The 22,053-nt window shown below is 36.0% G+C and overlaps 1 protein-coding gene across 2 annotated transcripts in view; it reads left to right on the top strand.

The window, feature by feature from the left end:
* Positions 1-22,053, top strand: part of RBBP8 (RB binding protein 8, endonuclease) — an 87,953-nt gene that overhangs the window by 25,725 nt on the left and 40,175 nt on the right. For both annotated transcript variants that reach the window (XM_032421381.1, XM_032421382.1), the window contains 2 exons: positions 12,168-12,280; positions 20,537-20,603. In XM_032421381.1, coding sequence (XP_032277272.1) covers positions 12,168-12,280; positions 20,537-20,603 — 180 coding nt within the window. The remainder of the gene's footprint in view (positions 1-12,167; positions 12,281-20,536; positions 20,604-22,053) is intronic.

Genomic DNA, 22,053 nt, shown 5'->3' with positions numbered 1-22,053 from the left:
TACTTTATGAAATTAAGGATATACACTTACAAATTTGTTTTTTATTAATTACAGCAATCTCATCAATTTACCCTTTAAATAATATTTCTTTATCTGGTGTTTGATACAGGACGAGCTTAAGAATAGCTCTAATTAATTAGAATTAATGTTCTAATTCATTTGATGCCTGAATTCCATTTTTACATCTAAGTAGGTGGAAACTGCTTCACAATTCCCTATTTGTCTTCATATTTCTGCCTTTTTCCCCTGCATATTTCTCTATTTGCAGGCAGTCTAGGGATTCTTCTTTATGAATATTTCTAAGATAATGCCTATCACTTACTTTACTTCCACTTACATACTTTATTTCTCACTTCTCTGAGATTAACACCCTAGATTTAGAAAAGACTTACAGAATTTGCTATATACCCGTCTGAACTGTAAGTGCTATTTAAGACCTTGAATTACCTATAACAAATAATGTTTCTTGCATTTACAGTTAACAGTTTTCTTTTTGTTATTATTTTATATATGTTACAGAAGGGCTGGTGGTTTGAGTTTGCCACTGTACTTTAGTGGTGGAATAATCTACTCTGCACCTGTGCAAACTACAGTTGTATACTTGTCTTCCACAACTGCTGTCCCAGAGGATGCACATTTACTGGAATAGGCAGCCTATTGTGGAATAAAGCTCCATATGCTTAGGAATCATAGCTGTACATTTGAATTTCGAGCTTATACTGTGCCCTTAATTCAGATTCATAAATATTTGAGTCCTTACTACGATCTAGGTATTGCTTTTAGGTGCTAGGGATAATACTATCCCTAGTATGAGCTGATATTTAATTTTCAAAGGTTTGGAGTGAGTCATATAAATAAGATGATTTCAGATTGTAAGTGCTATGAAGAAATACAATTGAATGATGTAAGTAAGTGACCACAGACATTGATTGGGAAGTGAAGGGATGGGTGTCAGGGATGGCCTTTCTGAGGAGGTGCCATTTGAACCAAGACCTGAATGATACAGATAAGAGCTAGTCACTTGAAGAACTGGAGATAAAAAGAGAACAGACAAATGCAAAAGTTTTAGGTAGAAATAAGTTTTGAAATATTTGAAGAATAGGAAGTCCACTGTGGTTCTAACTTAATGAATAGGAGGATGAATTATAGGAGAGAAGATTGGAAAGGTGGGAGTAACTAGATTATGTAGGATCATAGGCTAAAAGTTTGGATTTTAATTGCAATGGGAAGCAATTGGAGGGTTTAAGCAGGGAAATTACAAAGGGATATGAGCAGGTATTGACAGCATCTGTTATATCCACATGGAGATGTCAAGTAGATAGTTGTATATGTGGGTCTGAAACTAGAGAGATTAGAGCTAGAGAAAAGAATTTGAAGGTCATCATCTGCATATGAATGGCATTTAAAACATAGGGGCACCTGGGTGGCTTAGTCATTGGGCGTCTGCCTTTGGCCTGGGTCATGATCCCTGGGTCCTGGGATAGAGCCCCGCATCGGTCTCCCTGCTTGGCAGGAGGCCTGCTTCTCCCTCTCCCACTCCCCCTGCTTGTGTTCCCTCTCTCGCTGTCTCTCTCTCTCTCTCTCTCTCTCTCTGTCAAATAAATAAATAAAATCTTTAAAAAAAATAAAAATAGGGGCACCTGGGTGGCTCAGTCGGTTAAGCCGCTGCCTTCGGCTCAGGTCATGATCCCAGGGTCCTGGGATCGAGCCCCACATCGGGCTCCCTGCTCAGCGGGGAGCCTGCTTCTCCCTCTGCCTCTGCCTGCCTCTCTGCCTACTTGTTCTCTCTCTCTCTCTCTGTCAAATAAATAAATAAAATCTTAAAAAAAAAAATTTTTTTTTAAATAAAAAAATAAAAAAAAATAAAAATAAAAAACCTAAAACCTAGAGACTGGATGAGAGATCTAAGGACATCTTAAAGGGTATTGGAAGAGGTGTTAGGGCTGAATCCTTGGATATACTAATTAAAGTTTAATGAAGAATAAGGACCCAGCCAGCAAAAAATAAATTGTGAAAGAAAAATTATTACGGGTGGAAGAAAAGCCAAGAATATATGACATGACATAAGGGCTACTTTGAAGATTAAATGAGATTAATACAAGTAAAAGTACATCATAGGGATTTTTAAAAACTTACAGTATCCCTCCTAACTGGTGACTGTGATTCCAGCCACTTGCACTCCAGTCTGCACTGTGTGTCATAGCCAGACCCAGTCTCTCTCTAGCCGAGGTATCAGGAAGCTAGAAAGGCATTTGTCCCTCTTACTCTTCCCCAGTGCAGGATCAAAAAGGAAATCATCAGCTACTCTTCTCTTGGTACGGTGAGGCATTTCCTTGTTTTCTCTGGATATGTAGTGGAGCATTTGGGAGGAATGGTGGAGAGAGAGCACATCTTTCTCAGGCTTTAACTCTCCAGCGATTGATATGTATTGAGGGCTCCTTTGTACCCAGACATCTAACACCCAATCTTCACACTAATGCTGTGAGGTAGGTGGTAAAACCATTTTACATGTGAGGAAACTGACTGGCAAAGATTTAAAAAACCTTCCCTAGATCACAGTTAATGGATAATTAGGTTAAATTTGACCTTACAAACCCCCCAGTTTCTGTTTCCCTGAAGCCTTGTCTGTATGTTGTCTTAATTTTGTAAATGTTATGTAAGTGACTGATCATCTCAAAGTATTTGTACTTGACCTAAAGTTACCGAAACAGATACTCTGAAATATTAACTCCCCAGCATTGTCCATTTTCTAGTTAGGCTTTTTTGGGAAGTTTTGTTTTTTGTTATTTCTCTTTTAAATTGCTACTATGTTCTGCCTTTAAATGTGTAAGTAGATAACATTTGGTAAAGTTCTGCCTTATTTAAAATTTCATTTTAGTTTTATATTGTATGAGAATGATATCTAGAGGAAGCTTTAAAAATCTATAAAAATTAATGTTTTGCTAAGACCCTTAAAAAGCAAAGTGTGTTTTGTTAAAATTTCTAAATAGTAATTCTGAGACTTGCTGCTTACACTTCATAGAATGAAACAATTTTTATTTTTATGCTAACGTGAAAACATCTTGAGATGTTTAGATGAGAGGAATTACTCTGTAAAGGTAAATTAGATAATAAAAAGTTATAATTTTATGTGGCTGCTTTATGTTCTACTACTGCTATTATTATAACAGACTTTCCTTAAAGGAAACAAAGTATTTCACTAAATCTAAGAAATAGTCACTGTGTGGAGAAGTAGATAGAATGCATTAAAAAAAATCTGAACGAAGCAGTTAAACCATGATTGTCTAATAGATTTTAATATTTTTAAAAGCATTTTTGGCAGTCATAGGAAACTCATATTTCATCTGTCACTGAAAAGGAAAATTTGTACTCATAATCAAAGGATTTATGGTTGTGCAACTATTTTCAAATACTGGACTAAATGTCTTCTTTTTGTCCTACTCATAGGTTTGAATTTAAATATATTCTTCAGGAGACCTTCTCTGACTTTTTAGACTGGGTTTACTTTCATAGTACCCCGTATTTCCACTGTCATGATGTGAATCATATTTTGCCATAATTACTTTTTTATTGCCTCTCTTTTTCTAATACATTGTAAACTCTTTAAAAGAAAAGATACTATCTTGGCCACTGTTGTGTTTCAGCACGTACAGTACTCATTGAAGGTGTTCAGTAAACCCTTTTGAATGAAAATGAATAAATGTGAGGAAATCTTTTTGGGGTATAGCAAACAATTGAGCATACTTGTTAATCTGGTAAGTTTTCCAGTTGCAAAATGAAAGGTTTTACTTCTTCATCCCTATGAACAAACTGGAATTAACTCACAATGTGTGTTGTTTTCTGAACTTACAACTAGAATTACTCTTCTTTCCCTGTTACCTGTATATAGCGACTGAAATTGCATTCATTCTCCTGTGAAATTGAGGCTGTTTCTTTCTCTGATCGCATCAGTGGAAAATAGGCAAGAGGAAAGCAGTGGAACCTTGCTGATGGAAATAGGAGCTAGCATTTTTTCTCACATCCATTTAAATTTAAACTAGGATCTGGAAGCAATCAAGAGTTGACTCTTTTCCACAGATATTGTTATCAAGAGTGGCAGTTAACTGGAGAAAACTAGAAGTAATAAACAAGCTAGGGAATATTGTTTCACTTTATAACTGTCTGTATCAGTGGCATTTTTGAACTTGGAAACTAGGGGTTCCAAGGGATTGTTTTTGATGATACGTCATGACATTTTAATGTATTAGATTTGATTTCTTAGAAACAATAGTGTTGGGCACCTGGGTGGCTCAGTCGTTAAGCGTCTGCCTTCAGCTAAGGTCATGATCCCAGCGTCCTGGGATCGAGTCCCACATCGGGCTCCCTGCTCAGTGGGAAGCCTGCTTCTCCCTCTCCCACTCCCCCTGCTTGTGTTCCCTCTCCTGCTGTCTCTTTGTCAAAAAATAAATAAAATCTTAAAAAAAAGAAAAAATAGTATTCAGTTTTTACTGACAAACTGACTAGTAGAATGACATTGAAATAATTCATTAGAATTGTTCGATGCCATTTACCTCCTTCAGTGTTTTTCAGTGACTTTTCTTTTTCTGTTTTTTATTTTAATTTTTATTTATTTTCTAAGTAACCTCTACACCCAATGTGGGGCTTGAACTCACAACGCTGAGATCAAGAGTCACATGCTCTACTGACTGAGCCAGCCAGGCACCCTTTCAATGACTTTTCAATGTCATGTTCTCTTCGGTCTTTATGGCTTAGTAATTCTGTGTCTAAATTATTTACCGCAGTCGGGTCAACTATTTGAATGTTTATTACATGGGTCCTAAGCTATTAATTAGAGCAAATCTTAAAAGAGGAACGTAAATACGAAATGTCAGGTACTTTAAGCAAATAGTTAAAATTGAGTTGCCACTTATAACAGTTTAATAGTGTCTTGGTTTTGGAATAGTTTACAGAGGCTTATTTCCTTTGGAATTTTACCTTTTTTTTTTTTAAGATTTATTTATTTATTTATTTATTTGACAGAGAGCGAGAGAGGGAGCACAAGCAGGGGGAGTGGGAGAGGGAGAAGCAGGCTTCCTGCTGAGCAGGGAGCCCGATGCGGGGCTCGATCCCAGGACTCTGGGATCATGACCTGAGCCGAAGGCAGACGCTTAACAACTGAGCCACCCAGGCGCCCCTCCTTTGGAATTTTAAAGGCATAAATAGACTTTACTGTTAGCTTTAGAAATGCTTGAGAATCTGAAAACATGTATTATAGCAGAAAGACAAGAAAGTATAATCCTTTTTAGTACCTTAATTCTCAAAAAGATGTCATGCAAAGTTTACTAGAATATAATACTGTTAAATTAAAATGCTGTGATAAAAGGAATATACTATCTAGCTTATTTTATGTTCCCCCCTTTTGAATTTTTATTCAAGTAATGCATGTACATTATAAGGTGGTATAGTTACTATAAAAAAGTTTTTTTGTTTCTCTTTCCCACCCCTGTCAGTCCCAGTTCTTAGTTTTCCAAAGTTCTAAATGAGGTATTTGCTTTTTTTTTTTAAGATTTTATTTATTTATTTGAGAGAGAGAGCACGCATGAGCAGGGGAGGGGGGCAGAAGGAGAGGGACAAGCAGACTCCGCTGAGCAGGGAACCTGATGCAGGGCTCGATCCCAGGACCCCAAGGTCATGACCTGAGCCAAATTCAGACACTTAATCGACTGAGTCACCCATGTGCCCCATCAATGATGTGTTTTTACTTTAATACTTGATTTATCAATTTGAGACGACATTTGTTTACTTCTTACTATGAAAATGAGGATACTATTTATCCCTTGCATATTTTGAATAGTTATTATTTTAGTTCTTCTATTTTACCTTCAAACCTTAATATATACACTTATGTAAAAGTATGTCTTTATAGGAATATATTTTAGGAAAATGTCTGAACAGTCACCCTGAACTCACCATTACATTACAGGAGGGTATTGATACTTTAACCCTTCCCTCCATCATTCTTCCTCTCTCCTACTTCCCACTGTGTTCAGCTGAACCTTTACATGTAAATATTGACAAGCTTGACAATGGTTACATTGTTTTCTGTTACCTGATCTCAGTCTTTTGTATTTGGTTTATAAGTTAATTATAGAAGCTGAAAAATGGTAAACTGTGTTTATTTATTGACTCTGTAAATACTCTCTGCTGAGCCAGGATAACATTTCCTTCTCTACAGATCCGATGTCATGACCTCCATGCCACTCAAGGAGACTGTTTCTAATGTCAGGGCCACATAGATTCTTTTCTACTCTGTTTCAAATCAGCTGCTCAAATTAGCCACTCACATCAGCCCATAATTATGTTCTGATACGGACATATTTATATGAGTTTGCTGTGCTTTTCCTAGAAGTTCTAATTACTTTTTTCATATTGAGATAAGAAACATGTTTTCCTTACTACGTCATTAATATTGGGTAATGTGTTAGTTATTCTATTTATTGCTTATAATCTTTCTTTTTCTTGAAGGCATGCTTCTTGGGCTGAGAAACAAACTTTCTCTACTAATTTGGACCATTTACTTTGTAGGTTATACTACAGCTGTCATTCTGGAATTTCTCTTCTCTGGATCCCTACATTAATTCCATTATTTCTTTCAACTCATGTTAGTTAGCAAATAATTATGGGGCACCTGCTTTGTGCCAGGCACTATTTTAGACCTTGAACATATACCAGTGAACATGGTTGATAAAATGTGGGCCTATTTTTCCCTTTTATTGGTTTTTCATGTTCATTTTGTTATAGCTCACCCTCAAATAACTGCTGAAAAGTACACAGGAAGTAAATTTTCAGAGTCCTTGCATGTCTAAAAATGTTATTTTACTGTTGATTTAAATGATATTTTGAATGGATATAAAATTCTAGGTTCAAAATAGATTTCCTCCAAACTGAAGACATTTTCTCGTTATCTCTTAGCATCCAATGTTGATAAAACTGATATCATTCTAATGTTATTCCTTTATATGTAATAGGTTTTTTTTCCTTCCTAGAATTTAAGACCTTTTTATCATTCTGAAATTTTGTGAGGGAGGTGTGTGTGTGTTTTCTTCAATGTGTTGGACACTCAGCCTGTTAACCTGAAAGCTGGTATCTCGTAAGGTCTGGCAATTTCTTTCTGTTATTTCCTCTCCATTTTTTTATGTTCTCTCCTTCTGGAGCACTTCTTGGTCATAAACTGATTCTTTATAATCTTTTCTCTGATTTCTGTTACTTATTTTTTTTCCCCATGTTCTATTTTATTTTCCAACCCTACTATTAAAGTTATTTTGATAATCACATATTTAGTATTCAAGAACTCATTGACCGTTGCTTTATATATGCATGTATGCTATGGCCTATTTTTATACTTTCCCTTGTGATTCTTCTTTAACTCATTGTTTATTTAGGAGTATGTTGTTTAAGATTCACAGATTTGTGGATTTTCCAAATTTCCTTCTGTTGTTGATTTCTAATTTAATTCCATTGTGGTGGAAGAGCATGCTTTGTATGATTTCAGTGCTTTTAAACTAATCGAGACTTGTTTTGTGACCTAGGAAATGGTCCTGAATATGCATTCTGCAGTTGTTGATGGCGTGTTCTGTAGATGTCAGTTAGGTCTGGGTGGTTGTTCGTTTGTTCAGGCCTGCTATATCTATGTGGATTTCCCATCTCACTTGATCTATCCATTACTGAGAGTGGAAGTCTACAACCTTTATTTTTGAATTTGTTTTTTCCTTTAGTTCTCGGTTTTTGCTCTGTGTATATTTTGGGGCTCTAATGTTAGATGCATATGTTTATAATTGTTTTATTTTTGTAATGAATTGACCCTTTTATTATAAAATTCACTGTGCTAGTAGCATTTTCTTACAGTCTGTTTTGTCTGATATTAATTAACATAGATGCTCCAGCTTTTTTTGGCTTTTGTTTGCATGGTATATGTTTTTTTCCATCCTTTTGTCTTCAACCTATTTGTATCTTGGAATCTGAAGTATGCCCCTCCCCAAATTTGGGCTTCTGGGGGGTTCATAGAGGACCCCTAGAGTCAGGCCACCGCAAGCCCTGGGGAGAGGCAAAGACCCTAGAGGACACCCCAGCCCCCCTTACTGTGACTCCTCACACTCAGCAATGACCTGTGGGGGGCCCTGGACGTTTTTAAACATAAAGTTTGGAGTCTGCACTAAGTTCCATCCATATCACTCACAAGTTTCTGTTTGTATTTCTGTCTTTTTTAAATTAAAAAACAAAAAATAATTAAAAAAAAAAAAACCCAGAAAACTGAAGTTTTCACAGCCCAGGGGCCTGGTATGCCAGTCTGTGCCCGCCTGCCCTGCCCTGGCCCACTGGCCCCATTCCCTGGGCGGAGTCACACCCAGTAACCCCTTCACCAACAGACCGGGTCACACACACAGCAGCAGTCACTGTAACAGACTGCCACGTACACACTCGGTCTCACACTCACCTGTGGGTTTTTGGTTCTGTTCAATTTGGGTTTTTAACTTTACAGGGTCAGTTCCGCTTCATCCCTCCTTTTGTATGGAGTTGCAACCAGGGGATTTCACCTCTGCTCCAGTCCTGAGGCCTCCTAATCCTGATGTTGTGATACACCCCACAGAGATCTATGTTTCTTATATTATTATTATTGATAATAATTATTATAATAATATTATGTAATAAATTTATAAGAAATTTTTTAAAAATTATGTCTGTTGTAGGGCGCCTGGGTGGCTCAGTTGTTAGGCCTCTGACTCTTGATTTCAGCTCAGGTCATGATCTCAGGGTGGTGAGAACATGGGGCTCTGCCCTCAAAAGGGAGTTTGCTGGAAATTCTCTCTTTCCCTCTCCCTCTGCCGCCCCACCCCCACTCCAGTTGCTCACACCATCTCTCTCTCTCTAAAATAAATAAATAAATCTCAAAAAAAATGTATGTCTATTGTAGACAGCATAAAGTTGAATCATAGACAGTTTCTGCCTTTTGATTGGAGGGTTTATCAGTTAATAATGTAATTATTCATACAGTTGGATTTACACCATTTTGCTTTCTATGTTCATCATGTCTTTTTTGTTCCTCCTTTTCTGCCCAGCCCCGCCCCAAAACTTGCTTTTTCTAGAACTCTTATTATTGATATGATAAACATTCTAGGATAATGCTCTAGTTTTCTTATCTTTTCTATTTTCTCTTTGCTTTTTTGGGGAGATTTTCTCAACTTTATTTTCTCACCTTCTGTTGAGTGGGTTTTTTTCCTGCGGCTATACTTTGAATTTCTAAGATTTTTTGGTGGTGTTCTCAGAATATTTCGTTTTATGGCAATCCTGTTTTCATTTCATAGTTTGGTATCTTATTTATTTCTCCTGAGAGTATTCTTTACAGTTTGATGATGGTGGTGTGGCTTTTTTTCTTCTCCCTATGTAGCTTATATTTCTTTTTTTTTTTTTTTTAAGATTTTATTTATTTATTCATGAGAGACAGAGAGAGAGGCAGAGGCAGAGAGAGAAGTAGGCTCCCTGCAGAGCAGGGAGCCTGATGCGGGACTTGATCCCAGGACCCTGGGATCATGACCTGAGCCGAAGGCAGATGCTTAACCGACTGAGCCACCCAGGTGTCCCTCTTTTTTTTTATTTTTAAAGATTTATTTATTTACGGAAGAGAGAGAGTGTGCATGCACGAGTGCGAGTTGGGGGGAGAGGGAGAGGGAGTCTCCAGCAGACTCACTGCTGAGCTGGGAGCCCAATGCAGAGCTCAGTGCGGGGGTCAGTCTCACGACCCTGAGACCACAACCTGAGCCTACATCAAGAGTCAGATGTGTAACTGACTGAGCCACCAGGTACCCCTCTTTTTTTTAAGTGTCTTGTTTGCTTTAGTCTCTTTTACTTTATAAGCTTTTCTCATCTGTCTGTTGATCTTGATTATCTCTTTATATTTAAGAGAGGTAGATAAAAGCTCTGAGTGGAATTGTGGGCTATGAGTTTCACTGCAGGGTCATCTGCCTAGTCTGTTTCACTGATAATTCTCTAATGTCAGTATCTTTAGACCTGATTTCCTAGAGGAGGCTCCTTCATTCTGCTTCTGGGAATGTGTAATAGGGTTGGCTACCAAAGTTCTGGAAGCCAAATAGATGATGAGGGCTTAGACTAGGTTCTGAGAATTTGACATGCATAGACATTCATTTCATTATTGTACTCCTACCCTTACCTGTACCTCAGGTCTCCCAAACCAGTGTCTGGTTCTGTTTTAGACCTTCTAGAGACTAAACTTCCAGTATTCTGCTGGGAATGGAAGGGGTGATCACTTGAGTGCTCAAAATATAGGAGAAAATATGTTGGTATGATGATTTCTTGAAATACTTTAAATCACTCTGAGTACCAATTTTTTAACCACCTCGAATTCTGCAGTATATATCAGGTTGGCTCTAGGTCAGTGCTGTCTGATAGGATTTCCTCTGATAATGGAAATGTTTTATATCTGCACTGTCTAATACAGTAGCATCTAGACATGTGGCTGTTGAGTACTTAAGCATAACTGACCTCGATTTTAATTTTAGTTTATTTAAATTGAAATAGCCATATGTGGCTCTGCTTACCTTATTGGACAACACAATTCTAGACCTTTCCCGTCATTGGCTCAGGATTCAGCATTCTCAGGGGAGTTTCAATTTTGTCCACCCAAACCTTGCTTTAAGGTTTTTGTTTGTTTTCTCTCCCATTAGGCCTGTCCTGACGGGTTTGTGTTTTTAAAAATATACATACATCTTTGCTATAGTTTTGTAGGATCTTGGGAAGGAGCAAAAGTTAATACAAATGTTCACTCAATGTCATCTTTACTTAGATATTTATCATACAAAATGGTTTCAAAGATCTTGACTGTTCTAATTCCTGTGTTTGGAATATACTCTAATTAAACTGTGATGTCCAATTCTTTATTTCTTCATTCTAGGAATTCTGATTTTATTAAAGCATCCTATCTATGATCTCTAATCTTTATTTTTTACATCCATATCAACATTGTTGATATGAGTTTTACTTGCATATGAAAATCTCTAGGTTCTTTTTGTTTTAGTTGTACAGTTTTAATTTTTTATCTCCTTAGCTTATAAAATTCATGGCTTATACTACCATGCTATGACTTCCATAGACACTTAAATACTTAGTATCTTACTGACAAGTTAAAATTATTACCTCAGATTATACATTTCCCAAATTCCTAATGTGGGGTATATGTCTCCTTTTTAACTATATTTTTTCCTGATAAATAATAAAATTAGAGAAATTTTGAAAAAGAAAAACGCTAAGAAAAAAAATCTCCTATAATACTGGTACCTACAACATAACTATTATTAACATTTTAAGGTACACCTTTCTCTTTACCGCTCCCCATCCCCTGGATGCAATCTATGTATTTCCCTCTTCCCTTCAGCACTCACAAATAGTCAGTGAAAGCTATTTTTTAAAACTTTTTTTTGCATAATAGTACATTGAATTTTTTTAACATTGGGGGTTTTTTAATGCTGAAAAGAACAAAGTATGAAGTACCTTTTTTTTTTTTACTTTGTTTTCTTTGACCTTTAGTATTCATTCAGCTAAAAAAGTTGAACACTCATTATGTGTTATATGCTATGCTGAGCAATACAGATGCAAGCTTGCTTAAGATAAAATTCAGCCCCTTGGTACTGGACTGGAGTTCATATTTTGGCTATAATAAATTAGAACAAGGTCAGTTTCTTCAGTAAATAAATTCCCTTGGATAGAGTTTAAAATTGGCAGAATTTAGAGAATTCCACTCAGAATTGTAATCTGTTGTAGAAAGCGATGTTGTGGCATGATTTCAACCTATTCAAGAATATGTTAAAGATATAATACATCATTAAAATAGTTAATTTTCTCTATACTTGCCAAGTCAGTTCTTTAGAGCTTCATAAAGCATAAAAGTCTTGGGAGTTCAAATATAAAGAAATATTTTTTAGTAGTTAAAAAAATTGAATTTCAGCTTTATGGAGGTATAATTGACAAAATTGTAAAAGTGTACATCATGGTGATTTGGTAAACATATACACAGTGAAAGAATTTCCACTAATTAACACAGCCATGATCTCACATACTTATTTTCTGGTGAGAACATTTAAGTTCTATTCTAAAAATATTTTGTTTTTGTTTCCTAGGTTAAGAGCAGGATTATGTGATCGCTGTGCAGTAACTGAAGAGCACATGCGGAAAAAACAGCAAGAGTTTGAAAATATCCGGCAGCAGAATCTTAAACTTATCACAGAGCTTAGTGAGTTTCCTTTCTTCATTCGTTAAGTGTTTAAAGCATAATGTACTGTTGATAAAACCTATTATTAAAGTGGTTGCAATCAAATGGATTGTTTACATACATTTTTCCTCATGTAGGCAAAAGTTCAAATGTCCTTTATTCCCTTTCTGTAGATTTAACTTCATACTTATTTTAGTAAGAAATAGGATACAAAAAGGTGGGATGTCCACACTGGCCCTCAAGTCCCACCAGCTGTAAAGCAAGAAGGAAATTTCCTTTGATTATGTCCATATTTGCTTCTTTAGTTTATGTAATTTCATAATTTTTATTTCATGTAACTAGTATTTAGTAAAGTTAAATACAAAGAATACAATTTAGTGTTCTACAAAATTATATACTTTCTTTGGTTTTCATGACATACTATTACAAGTATACCATTTTCAGTTGAGTCTCCTTACACATTTAATGTTGGGTTTTCTTTCATTCTTAACCTTCTCTTAACCTTCGTTTCTTCTAATACCTCTCTTAACCTTATTCTCTTTTAACTCTTCATATACTCTCTTAGTGACCTTTACCTTGATTCTCTATAAACAGCTCACATCCAAGATCTAATTAATTTATCTTCTTTTCCAAACTAAGTCCATCTTCTGACTATTTTTTTTTCTGTTATATTGCTATCCTCTGGCTACTCAAGCAAGAAAAAATGAGTATATCCTCATTGTTTCAAAAAGAGAAAGAATATAGTTTTATTTTGCTCCTGGGGATAATTACTATTAGCAATCTGATAATGCATCTTTCCGGGTCCAGGCTTATCTTTCTGTCTGTCTCTTTCCTTTGTTTTATCCCTTCTCTCTCTTCTCTCTCTCTCTCTTTTTTTTTTATTTTAAGATTTTATTTTTAAGTAATTTCTACACCCAACAGGGGACTTGCACTCACAACCCCGCAATCAAAAGTCACGTGCTCCACTGACTGAGCCAGCCAGGTGCCCTCTCCTCTTCTCTTCTCTTTTAAATTTAATGGGATCATACCGTACTTCTTTTTTTTTTGTTTAAGATTTTATTTATTTATTTGACAGAGGGATAGAGAGCACAAGGAGGGAGAGGGAGAAGCAGGCTCTCCGCCGAGCAGGGAGCCGGACGTGGGGCTCGATCCCAGGACCCCAGGATCATGACCTGAGCCGAAGGCAGCCGCTTAACTGACTAAGCCCCCAGGCGCCCCCATACCATACTTCTTGTTCTGACATGTGTTATTTCATTTTAGGCTATGTCTTAATTAAGTCTGTAGTTTCTGTGTGTATGTGTGAATGTATGCATATGTTTATTTAGGAATATAAGAACATTATCAGTGAGTAGAAAACTATTACATCTCAGTAAACATAGTTGAGATCTACAATTATATTGTTAGTATAGAAATAATCACCAGTAATGTCTGCATACCTAATAGTCAAATTTCCAGCAACTTTGGCTATCTAAAAAATAGCCAAAATCTTCAAAGGAATAAGACATTGTTCTTTTTCATGGCTGCATTATATTCTCTAGTATAGATGTCATTTAGCCATTCTGCTGTTGATAGACAGCTTGATTTTTGGTGGGGGGAGGTGTTTGAGAACATGCATTCCTCTACATCTTCTTCAGCTTTGAGCAAAAATGTGTTAATTAATAATACCCAATCTGATTGATAAAGAAGGATACCTTTTTTAAGTTAGCATTCTCGTTATAACTATTCAGGTTAAGTTATTTTTTTACATGAACTTCAGTTTGCATTTCTTCTTGGGTGAACAGCTTGAATGTCCTTTGCTTAATTTTCAGATAGATAAAATACCTCATGACTTCATGTTTAAAATGCAAGTTCAAGACTATAGATCTGTTGTTAACCTTTTCTCTAATAACATCTCTATCTACTTCCACACTGAGAAGCCTGGTTCTCAAAGACACAGGCATGATAGAATGAAAATATCCCCTAACTACTCATTTTTTAAATCTCAAAAGCACAGTAGTCTCAGAATTGCACCATTAGTAATACTACCAGGATGATTACTGTAAAGTTTTAAGAAAACTAATTTTACATTAAAATGAGCAAAAGAAAAATTGCCAAGGTCAAATCCCCAAGTTATCATAAGAATAAAAACACCAGGGGCTTCATATATATGATTTTTTTCATGTTTCTGTTCACTGCTATTTTTTTCTTCTTGCCTTTTCTTTCTTTTATGTTTTTATTTTCCCAGTTATTGAATTTTGAGGATGTCTGTCTTTATTTCATTTTTATCTGATACTTTACTATTTTTTCTAATTCTTTATCTTTTTGATCAACCCTGAAAACAAATTTTTTTTAAGTAGGCTCTATGCCAACATGGGGCTCTCAAACTCATGACCCCAAGATCAGGAGTCGCTTGCTCTTTCAACTGAGCCAGCCAGGCACCCTACAACTGTGAAATTTTACCATGCGTTCCTAAAATATAAAGTTAATTTCTTGACCATCTTCGAATAATACACAGACCTTAAAACACCTGAACTCTGCTTACATGCTGTTTATGCCTAGCATTTCATTTCCTTTTTCTTAGCCTTCTAAGTGAGAAACTTTTTAAAAAATTACTAAGACAGTTTTTTAAAAGACTTAACTACATGTTTTATCAGTTTCTTTGCTTTATTATTATTTTTTGCACCTCAGTTTCCTTCTGGGATTATTTTCCTTTATGAGATACATCCTTTAGAAGGTATTTGTTGTTTCTAAACTAGTTTTTATCCACAGATATTTTTATTTTACTTTTACTTTTCTAAGGCTATTTTGCAGGGTAACAATCATTTTTCTCTGGCTCCTACTAAGATTTTTTTCCTTTGTTTTTGTTGTTCTATAGTTTTAATGAAGTTTTTTTCCAAAAAGATTCTGTTTAGTGTATATTATAAAAATCTATGGAACCATATCTTTAATCATATCTGGAAAACTGTCAGCTACTAGCTTTTCAAATATTGTGTCTTCTCCATTCTCTGTTTTGGGATTCTGATAAGACCTCATCATTCTGTCCTTCATATCACTTGATAATCCCTTTCCTGTTTTCATCCTCTTGTTTCTCTCTGCTGCATTCTAAGTGATTTCTTCAGCTCTCTTGTCAGTATACTAAGTACTTCAATAGTTCTCTTGTGCTGAGTTATTTTATTTCAGTAACAAATTTTTCATTCCTAAAAATTCTATTTGGTTCTTTTTCAAGTCTGCCTAGTCGTCTTTTTTTTTCTTCTTTTTTTTAAGTAAACTCTATGCCCAGCGTGGGGCTCAAACTCACGACCCCAAGATCAAGAGTCGCATTCTCTATTGACTGAGCCAGCCAGGCACCCCTTCTTTATTTTTTTTTTAATGAAATGTTTTTAAAAATGCAGAAAGGTAGGGAGAATAGTAAAGAACCCTCATACACATTGCATTTATCTTTTTTAAATCGGGAGTAGTTCCCTTTCCTATCTTTTTCTTTCATGACATTGGCTTCCTTTTTTTTTTTTTTTTTAAGATTTATTTATTTGAGAGAGAGAGCACGAGTGAGAAAGAAAGCACGGGGAGCGGGGAGGGGCAGAAGAAGAGGGAGAAGCAGACAACCCACCGAGCAGGGAGCCCAATGCAGGGCTCCATCCCAGTACCCTGGGATCATGACCCAAGCCCAAGGCAGACGCTTAACTGACTGAGCCACCCAGGCGCCCTCATGACACTGGCTTCTTGAAGTAGGGTCATTTTCCTAAAATTTTGCCACCTTCTGGATTTTTTTTTAACATTTTATCTTGTTCCTTTATTTCCTATAAAATAAATACTGGATCTGAAGGCTTGATTAGGTCTAGATTAAACATTTTTGACAGTAGTACTTCATAGCTAACACTGTCTACTTAATGTTGCATCATATCAGGAGACCGATATTATCAGGTTATTCAGTTTCTGTGTGTATGTGTGAATGTATGCATATGTTTATTTAGGAATATAAGAACATCCAAGATCTAATTAATCTTTTAGGGATTCTAAGATTGATCACTGGGTTAAGGTGGTGGCCACATTTCTTTATTAGAGAGTTATATTTTCTCCACCAAATAATCTGACTGAGGGGATGGATATGTGTGATACTATTAAATCTTGGAAAAATTACAATTCTCTCTCAGTCTTTCTGTAATGATTTTCACATCTATTAGTGAGCCTTGCCTGAATTAATTATTTAGAGATTATAAAATGCTAAATTTTCATTTCTGTTCTTTCTACATTTATTAGCTGCATTCTTCTGTAAACAGGATTTTACCCTTATCAATTGGGACTGTTGGCTGCCTTGGAATATAGTTCCTACTAGAAAGGCATGGTACATCTTAATTTTCTCCCTTTAATTGCTAGTTTTCAGAGTAAGGTCTTCTGTAATAGTTACCTGAAGTGGTGACAGATAGGTTGTGTGTGTGTGTGTGTGTGTGTGTGTGTGTGTGTGTGTGTGTGTGATGTTTCATTTTGTTTTTGATGAAAGTGGGGCTTTCTTTTTTTGAGTATAATAGACCCATAAGATTTTATATATTCAAGGTGTGTTAGTTATGTTCATTATTCTTATTGATGCTCAAATTATTTCAATCTTGTCTGCCTACCCATTTTTTGTAATCACTTCTAGTGTATTCATTTTGGGCATTCCATCTTTTAAATCTTTAAACATTTCATTACTATATAAGATATTTCTGTTATCTGAAATACTTGGGAATCCATATAGGAGTAATTTTCTGCTGACTCTAGTGGTAAGGATGAGGTTTACTTTGGCTCCTTTCCAGGAGTTTGGGCTTAAACTGGAAATCTCAGGTTCAGTCCCTCCACCAGGGCTGTGATACCAGCATCTGCTTACCTATACTGCTCCGGGTTTAGCTCACAGTTTTGTTTTGCTTTTGTTGATGATTGTGGTGGTGGTGTGGGAATCCCTTGGATTTCTCTTCCTGTGAGCTCAGCAGTTTAGTAAAAATTATGTGTTTATGCAGGTTCTAGTTGTTTTATCATAAGATTATTGTTAGGATATCTAATTCATTCATCTACCCTCAAGTGTTTACTTAGTCCAAGAAGGTTTTTTCTGTTTTGTTATTGTTGTTGTTTAGTGTCCCTCTCCATTCTCTCTGTTTCTTCTCTGGAACTCAGATTAACAAGATGCCGGGTCCTCCCATTCTGTCTAATTTTTCTTTATACTTTGTAACTTTATTCTTTTATGCTGAATTCTGGGAGTCACTTAAACGTAGTTATTCTGTCTCATTCACATTTAGTCTGTTTTCATCCCATTTATTATGCTTTTAATGATTATGACCTTTGTTTCTTTCATGGCCACCTGTTGCTTGTTTGTTTTGTTTTTGTTTTTTTAAGATTTTATTTATTTATTTGACAGAGAGAGACACAGCGAGAGAAGGAACACAAGCAGGGGGAGTGGGAGAGGGAGAAGCAGGCTTCCCGCGGAGCAGGGAGCCCGATGTGGGGCTCGATCCCAGGACCCTGGGATCATGACCTGAGCCAAAGGCAGACGCTTAACGACTGAGTCACCCAGGCGCCCCTTCCTGTTGCTTGTTTTTAATGAACCTATCAGCCTTTGAAATCTGAAGATGTTATCAGATATCTTTTGTTTCCTGTATTAAAACTACTTAACCAGAGGTTAATTTTTTTATTACTAGTTTTTAATTCTTTTTCTATTTTAAAGATTTATTTATTTTACAGAAAGAGAGAGAGCGGGGTGGGGGGCAGAGGAAGAGGGGAGAGAGAATCTCAAGCAGACTCTGGGCTGAGCACAGAGCCCCACACAGGGCTCGATCCCACAACCGTGAGATCATGACCTGAGCTGAAACCAAGAGTCAGATGCTCAGCTGACTGAGCCACCCAAGAGCCCCAGTTTTTTTCTTTTTAAAAAATCTTGTGTTTTTTAAGTCTTTTATGTGTTTGTTGACTCTTAATTACCTATAATTGTAGATGTCTCTAAATTGATACTTTTGTTAAATGCAACCTTATTTTTTTAGCTCGAGGAAGAATCCCTGCTTTGCTGATAGTGAATGCAGGTTCTGATTTACAGGAGCCCTACTTCAATGGCAGAAGGTGGGAGAGAAGGAAACTTGACCTGAGAGATTTTTTATAGGGTATATGGATAGTTTGTCTTCAGGCACTTCTGGGAGTGCCTTCTCTAGTGATTCCTGTAAGTTAATTGAGAGCAGCACTGCCCGATCTCCTTGTCTCAGTATTTATTAATGGACTCTCCAGTGTTAAAACTTCTGGAAATCTATTCTCATGACTTTAGCCTAAGGGCAGCTATTAGCTTTATTTGCTCATTCAGCAACTTCTGGAATTCTGCCTATACCGGAATTAACATGACGTTCTGCTGGAAAAGCTCACTTTTTTTTAAGGCCCTTTCTTTGGTTAGATTTTACCATCAGTCTGAGCCTATCTATTTTTAAACCGTTTGTGAGTTTTTCATGGTTCTGATCTGCTAGTGGCACCCATTCTGGCTTTTCAGTATTGCAGTTAACTTATTTTTAGAGTTGCTTTTTGTCATTTCATTGGGATTTGGAGAGGAAGAGTCAGGTAAAACCATCTTCATTAGTGATTTAAGGTCATCTTTGACTTCTTTCACCTGTACAGGGGATGAATTGCCAAATAACTCCTGATTCTGCCTCTATAACAGCTCCTCTGCCTGTCCTCACTTCCTATTTCTGTATCCTACACATTAGTGCAGATACTCATTTCTTATTTTAATGATCACCTGACTTGTCAGTGCTTTTTTTTCTCACTTTGGAATAGGCTTAGTTTTTCTCACTGTGGTATCAATCTTCCCATCATTCATCTATGAAAAATGACACCTGGTAAACTTTTAAAACGAAGTTCAGATTTCTTAACCTGGTTTTGAAGGCTTCCTACCTCTTATTATACCCAATCTTTCTTTCTAACTTTGTTCCATTAATTCTCTGCATAGAACTCTCCATCCAGGGGGCACCTGGGTGGCTCAGTCGGTTAAGCGTCCCACTCTTCATTTCAGCTCAGTCATGATCTCAGGGTCATGAGATGGAGCCCCATGTCAGGCTCCATGCTCAGTGGGGAATCTGCTTGAGATTCTCTCCTTCTGCCCCTCCCCTCCACTCATACACTCTCTCTTTCAAATAAATAAATAAATCTTAGAAAAAAACAAAAACAAAACCTCTCTGTCCGCTTCATTTGTCCTCTCTTCGATGAATCCTTTCCTCATCATCTCAAGAGCCCAAAGTAACCTTTTTCTCCTTGAATTTCCTTTAGTTCTGTACCTCTGTAATGCCTTTCTCACTTTCAATTGTATAGAACATGTTTAGGTAATATCTGGTCTCTCATTAGGCTGCACTTTTTTTTAGATCACTGTCCCTATCTTAATTTTTTTAAGATCCTCCATAGGAGGTAGTTTAGTAACTTCACATATTATAGATAGCCAAAAAAATTTTATTTACTCAATGAAGGAAAATATGTTTAGATTTATAAACCATTAAATTATTAACAAATCTTTAGAATATAATTGACTTTCTTTTATAGAGATTAGTCATATTTACTGTGATCTCTTAGATATTCCTCCTAGTGAAGTACATGCTTAACCAGAGACATCATACTAACAATTTATAATAATTTTGTGCTGACTGAAGTAGAAATTGTAGCCCAAAATTGAGTTTCTGATTTCTAAATTAAATAAACACAGACAGGAAAATTTAGTCAAGGTAGATTCAAACAAATACTATTTCAGTGGATATATTTAAATAACCGATACCATAATTATGAAACAGAGTATGACTAAGGAAGAAAATTTGACTTAAATGTGCTTATGTTATAAAAATTATACTGCTATTCAGTGTTATTTTACTTTTATTATCAGATTTATTTCAAGATAAAGGTCTTTTACTAAAATGGTATTTGAAATTAGTAGGACTGAGTAACAGATGGAATGCTCTCTTGACCTTAGTATGAATAATTAACTGTACTCCCCAGTATATGAGGTACTTTTTCTTTTTTGCCCACAAGCATAAAATAAAATTACCAGTTAATCAGTTACATGAACTGGCACAATATGAGATGTAGTAATCACTACCTAGTAACAGATTAGTCTTGCATAGTAGCATTAACTCTGACTAACATTATGACTTAGAATTAGAAACCCTAATTTCTCCATAATTATTGATATTATTGAAAAAGCCTACCATACATGTTAATATATGTATGTTATTATACACATATAGGTATAATATGTATATTATTATACACATATAGGTATAATATGTGCTTCTTTTTCCTATTATGTTTAAGTGAACGAAAAGAATACTCTCCAGGAAGAAAATAAAAAGCTTTCTGAACAGCTGCAGCAGAAAATTGAGTAAGTATCTTTCCTTAATTGCAACAGAAAATTGAATATTTTCCCTCAACTTCTCTTCCTTTATTACACTTAGCTATACAAACTGAGGATATTAAGAGTTGCACATTTCATTTTAAAAAATGGTACAGTTTTCTGCAATAATATAAAGAAAATTATTTTGTGTTTTGGGAGTATACATGATGAGTGTATATGTATCTGTTAGGTTAATGTATACATAAAGAAAAAACATTTTAATGTAAAACATTTTAATTTCTATAATTATTTATTTGAAATATTTATATTTTATTTTTTTAAAGATTTATTTATTTGAGAAAGAGAGAGAGAGAGCATGAGCGGGGGGGCGGGGATTTGCGGGGAGCCCAAAGTGGGGCCCAATCTCATGACCCTGAGACCATGACCTGAGCCAAAACCAAGAGTCGAATACTCAACCGACTGAGGCACCCAGGCGCCCCTGAAATACTTATATTTTAAATAAATATTTGAGTTCTGTTACCTTTTCAGCCCTGACCCAAAAGCTTCATAAAAGCAATCTGAATAAGTTTTTCCTCTTACACACTTTTCAGGCCTGAAGAACTTCTTCCTTTTTCTGTTCCTCTCCCCCCCATTTCTCTTAAAGAATAAAAATAATAGGGGCGCCTGGATGGCTCAGTCGGTTAAGCATCTGCCTTCGGCTCAGGTCATGATCCCAGGGTCCTGGGATCGAGCCCTGAATCGGGCTCCCTGCTCGGCTGGGAGCCTGCTTCTCCCTCTCCCTCTGCCCGCCCCCCCCCCCAGCTTGTGATCTCTCTCTCTCTCTCAAATAAATAAATAAAATCTTTAAAAATAATAATAACTTGTGTTCTATATACCTGTTACTCTTCTTTGTGCATTATGTTTATTATATCTAATCCTCACTATGACTCTTCAAGGTAGTTTTTATTACCTCTGCTTTTATAGACAAGGAAGCCAGAGTTCACAAAAGTCAAATAACATGCTATCGTCTCACAGCTAGTAGGGTAATAAGTCTGTAACTCCGACCCCTATCTTTTGACTTAAAGGCCTCTGTTTTTTCCATTATTCAACAGTATCTCAAAAAAAAGAATCTGTTTTTCTGGATATGGTCTGACTGTCACAGAGCTATGGCCAGTTCTTAGTTCCCTTTATATAAAGCTTATGAAATATTTTTTTAAGAGTTAGGATTCAGGATAGTCTTAATGGTGTTATAGGGCTCTTCAAGATGCTGTTGCATTTGAGTGGACATCTACAAAAACTTGGGTAAACTATGGAGGTGTGACACATTATTACGGCTTAGAATAGTTATTGTCTTATGTATAAACACATCTTACAGGTGGAATTAAGATCCTTAATGGTATATACTTTTAAGTAGTGTCTATCCAATAGGATTTTGATATTCCTTCCATGTTATCAGTCCACTAAATATTAGCAAAGGAAATTTTGAGGGGGCGTGATA

The sequence above is a fragment of the Phoca vitulina genome, unplaced genomic scaffold (assembly GCF_004348235.1).
Source record: "Phoca vitulina isolate PV1807 unplaced genomic scaffold, GSC_HSeal_1.0 scaffold24, whole genome shotgun sequence".
Classification (NCBI taxonomy): Eukaryota; Metazoa; Chordata; class Mammalia; order Carnivora; family Phocidae; genus Phoca; species Phoca vitulina.
This window is presented reverse-complemented; position numbering and strand designations above follow the sequence as displayed.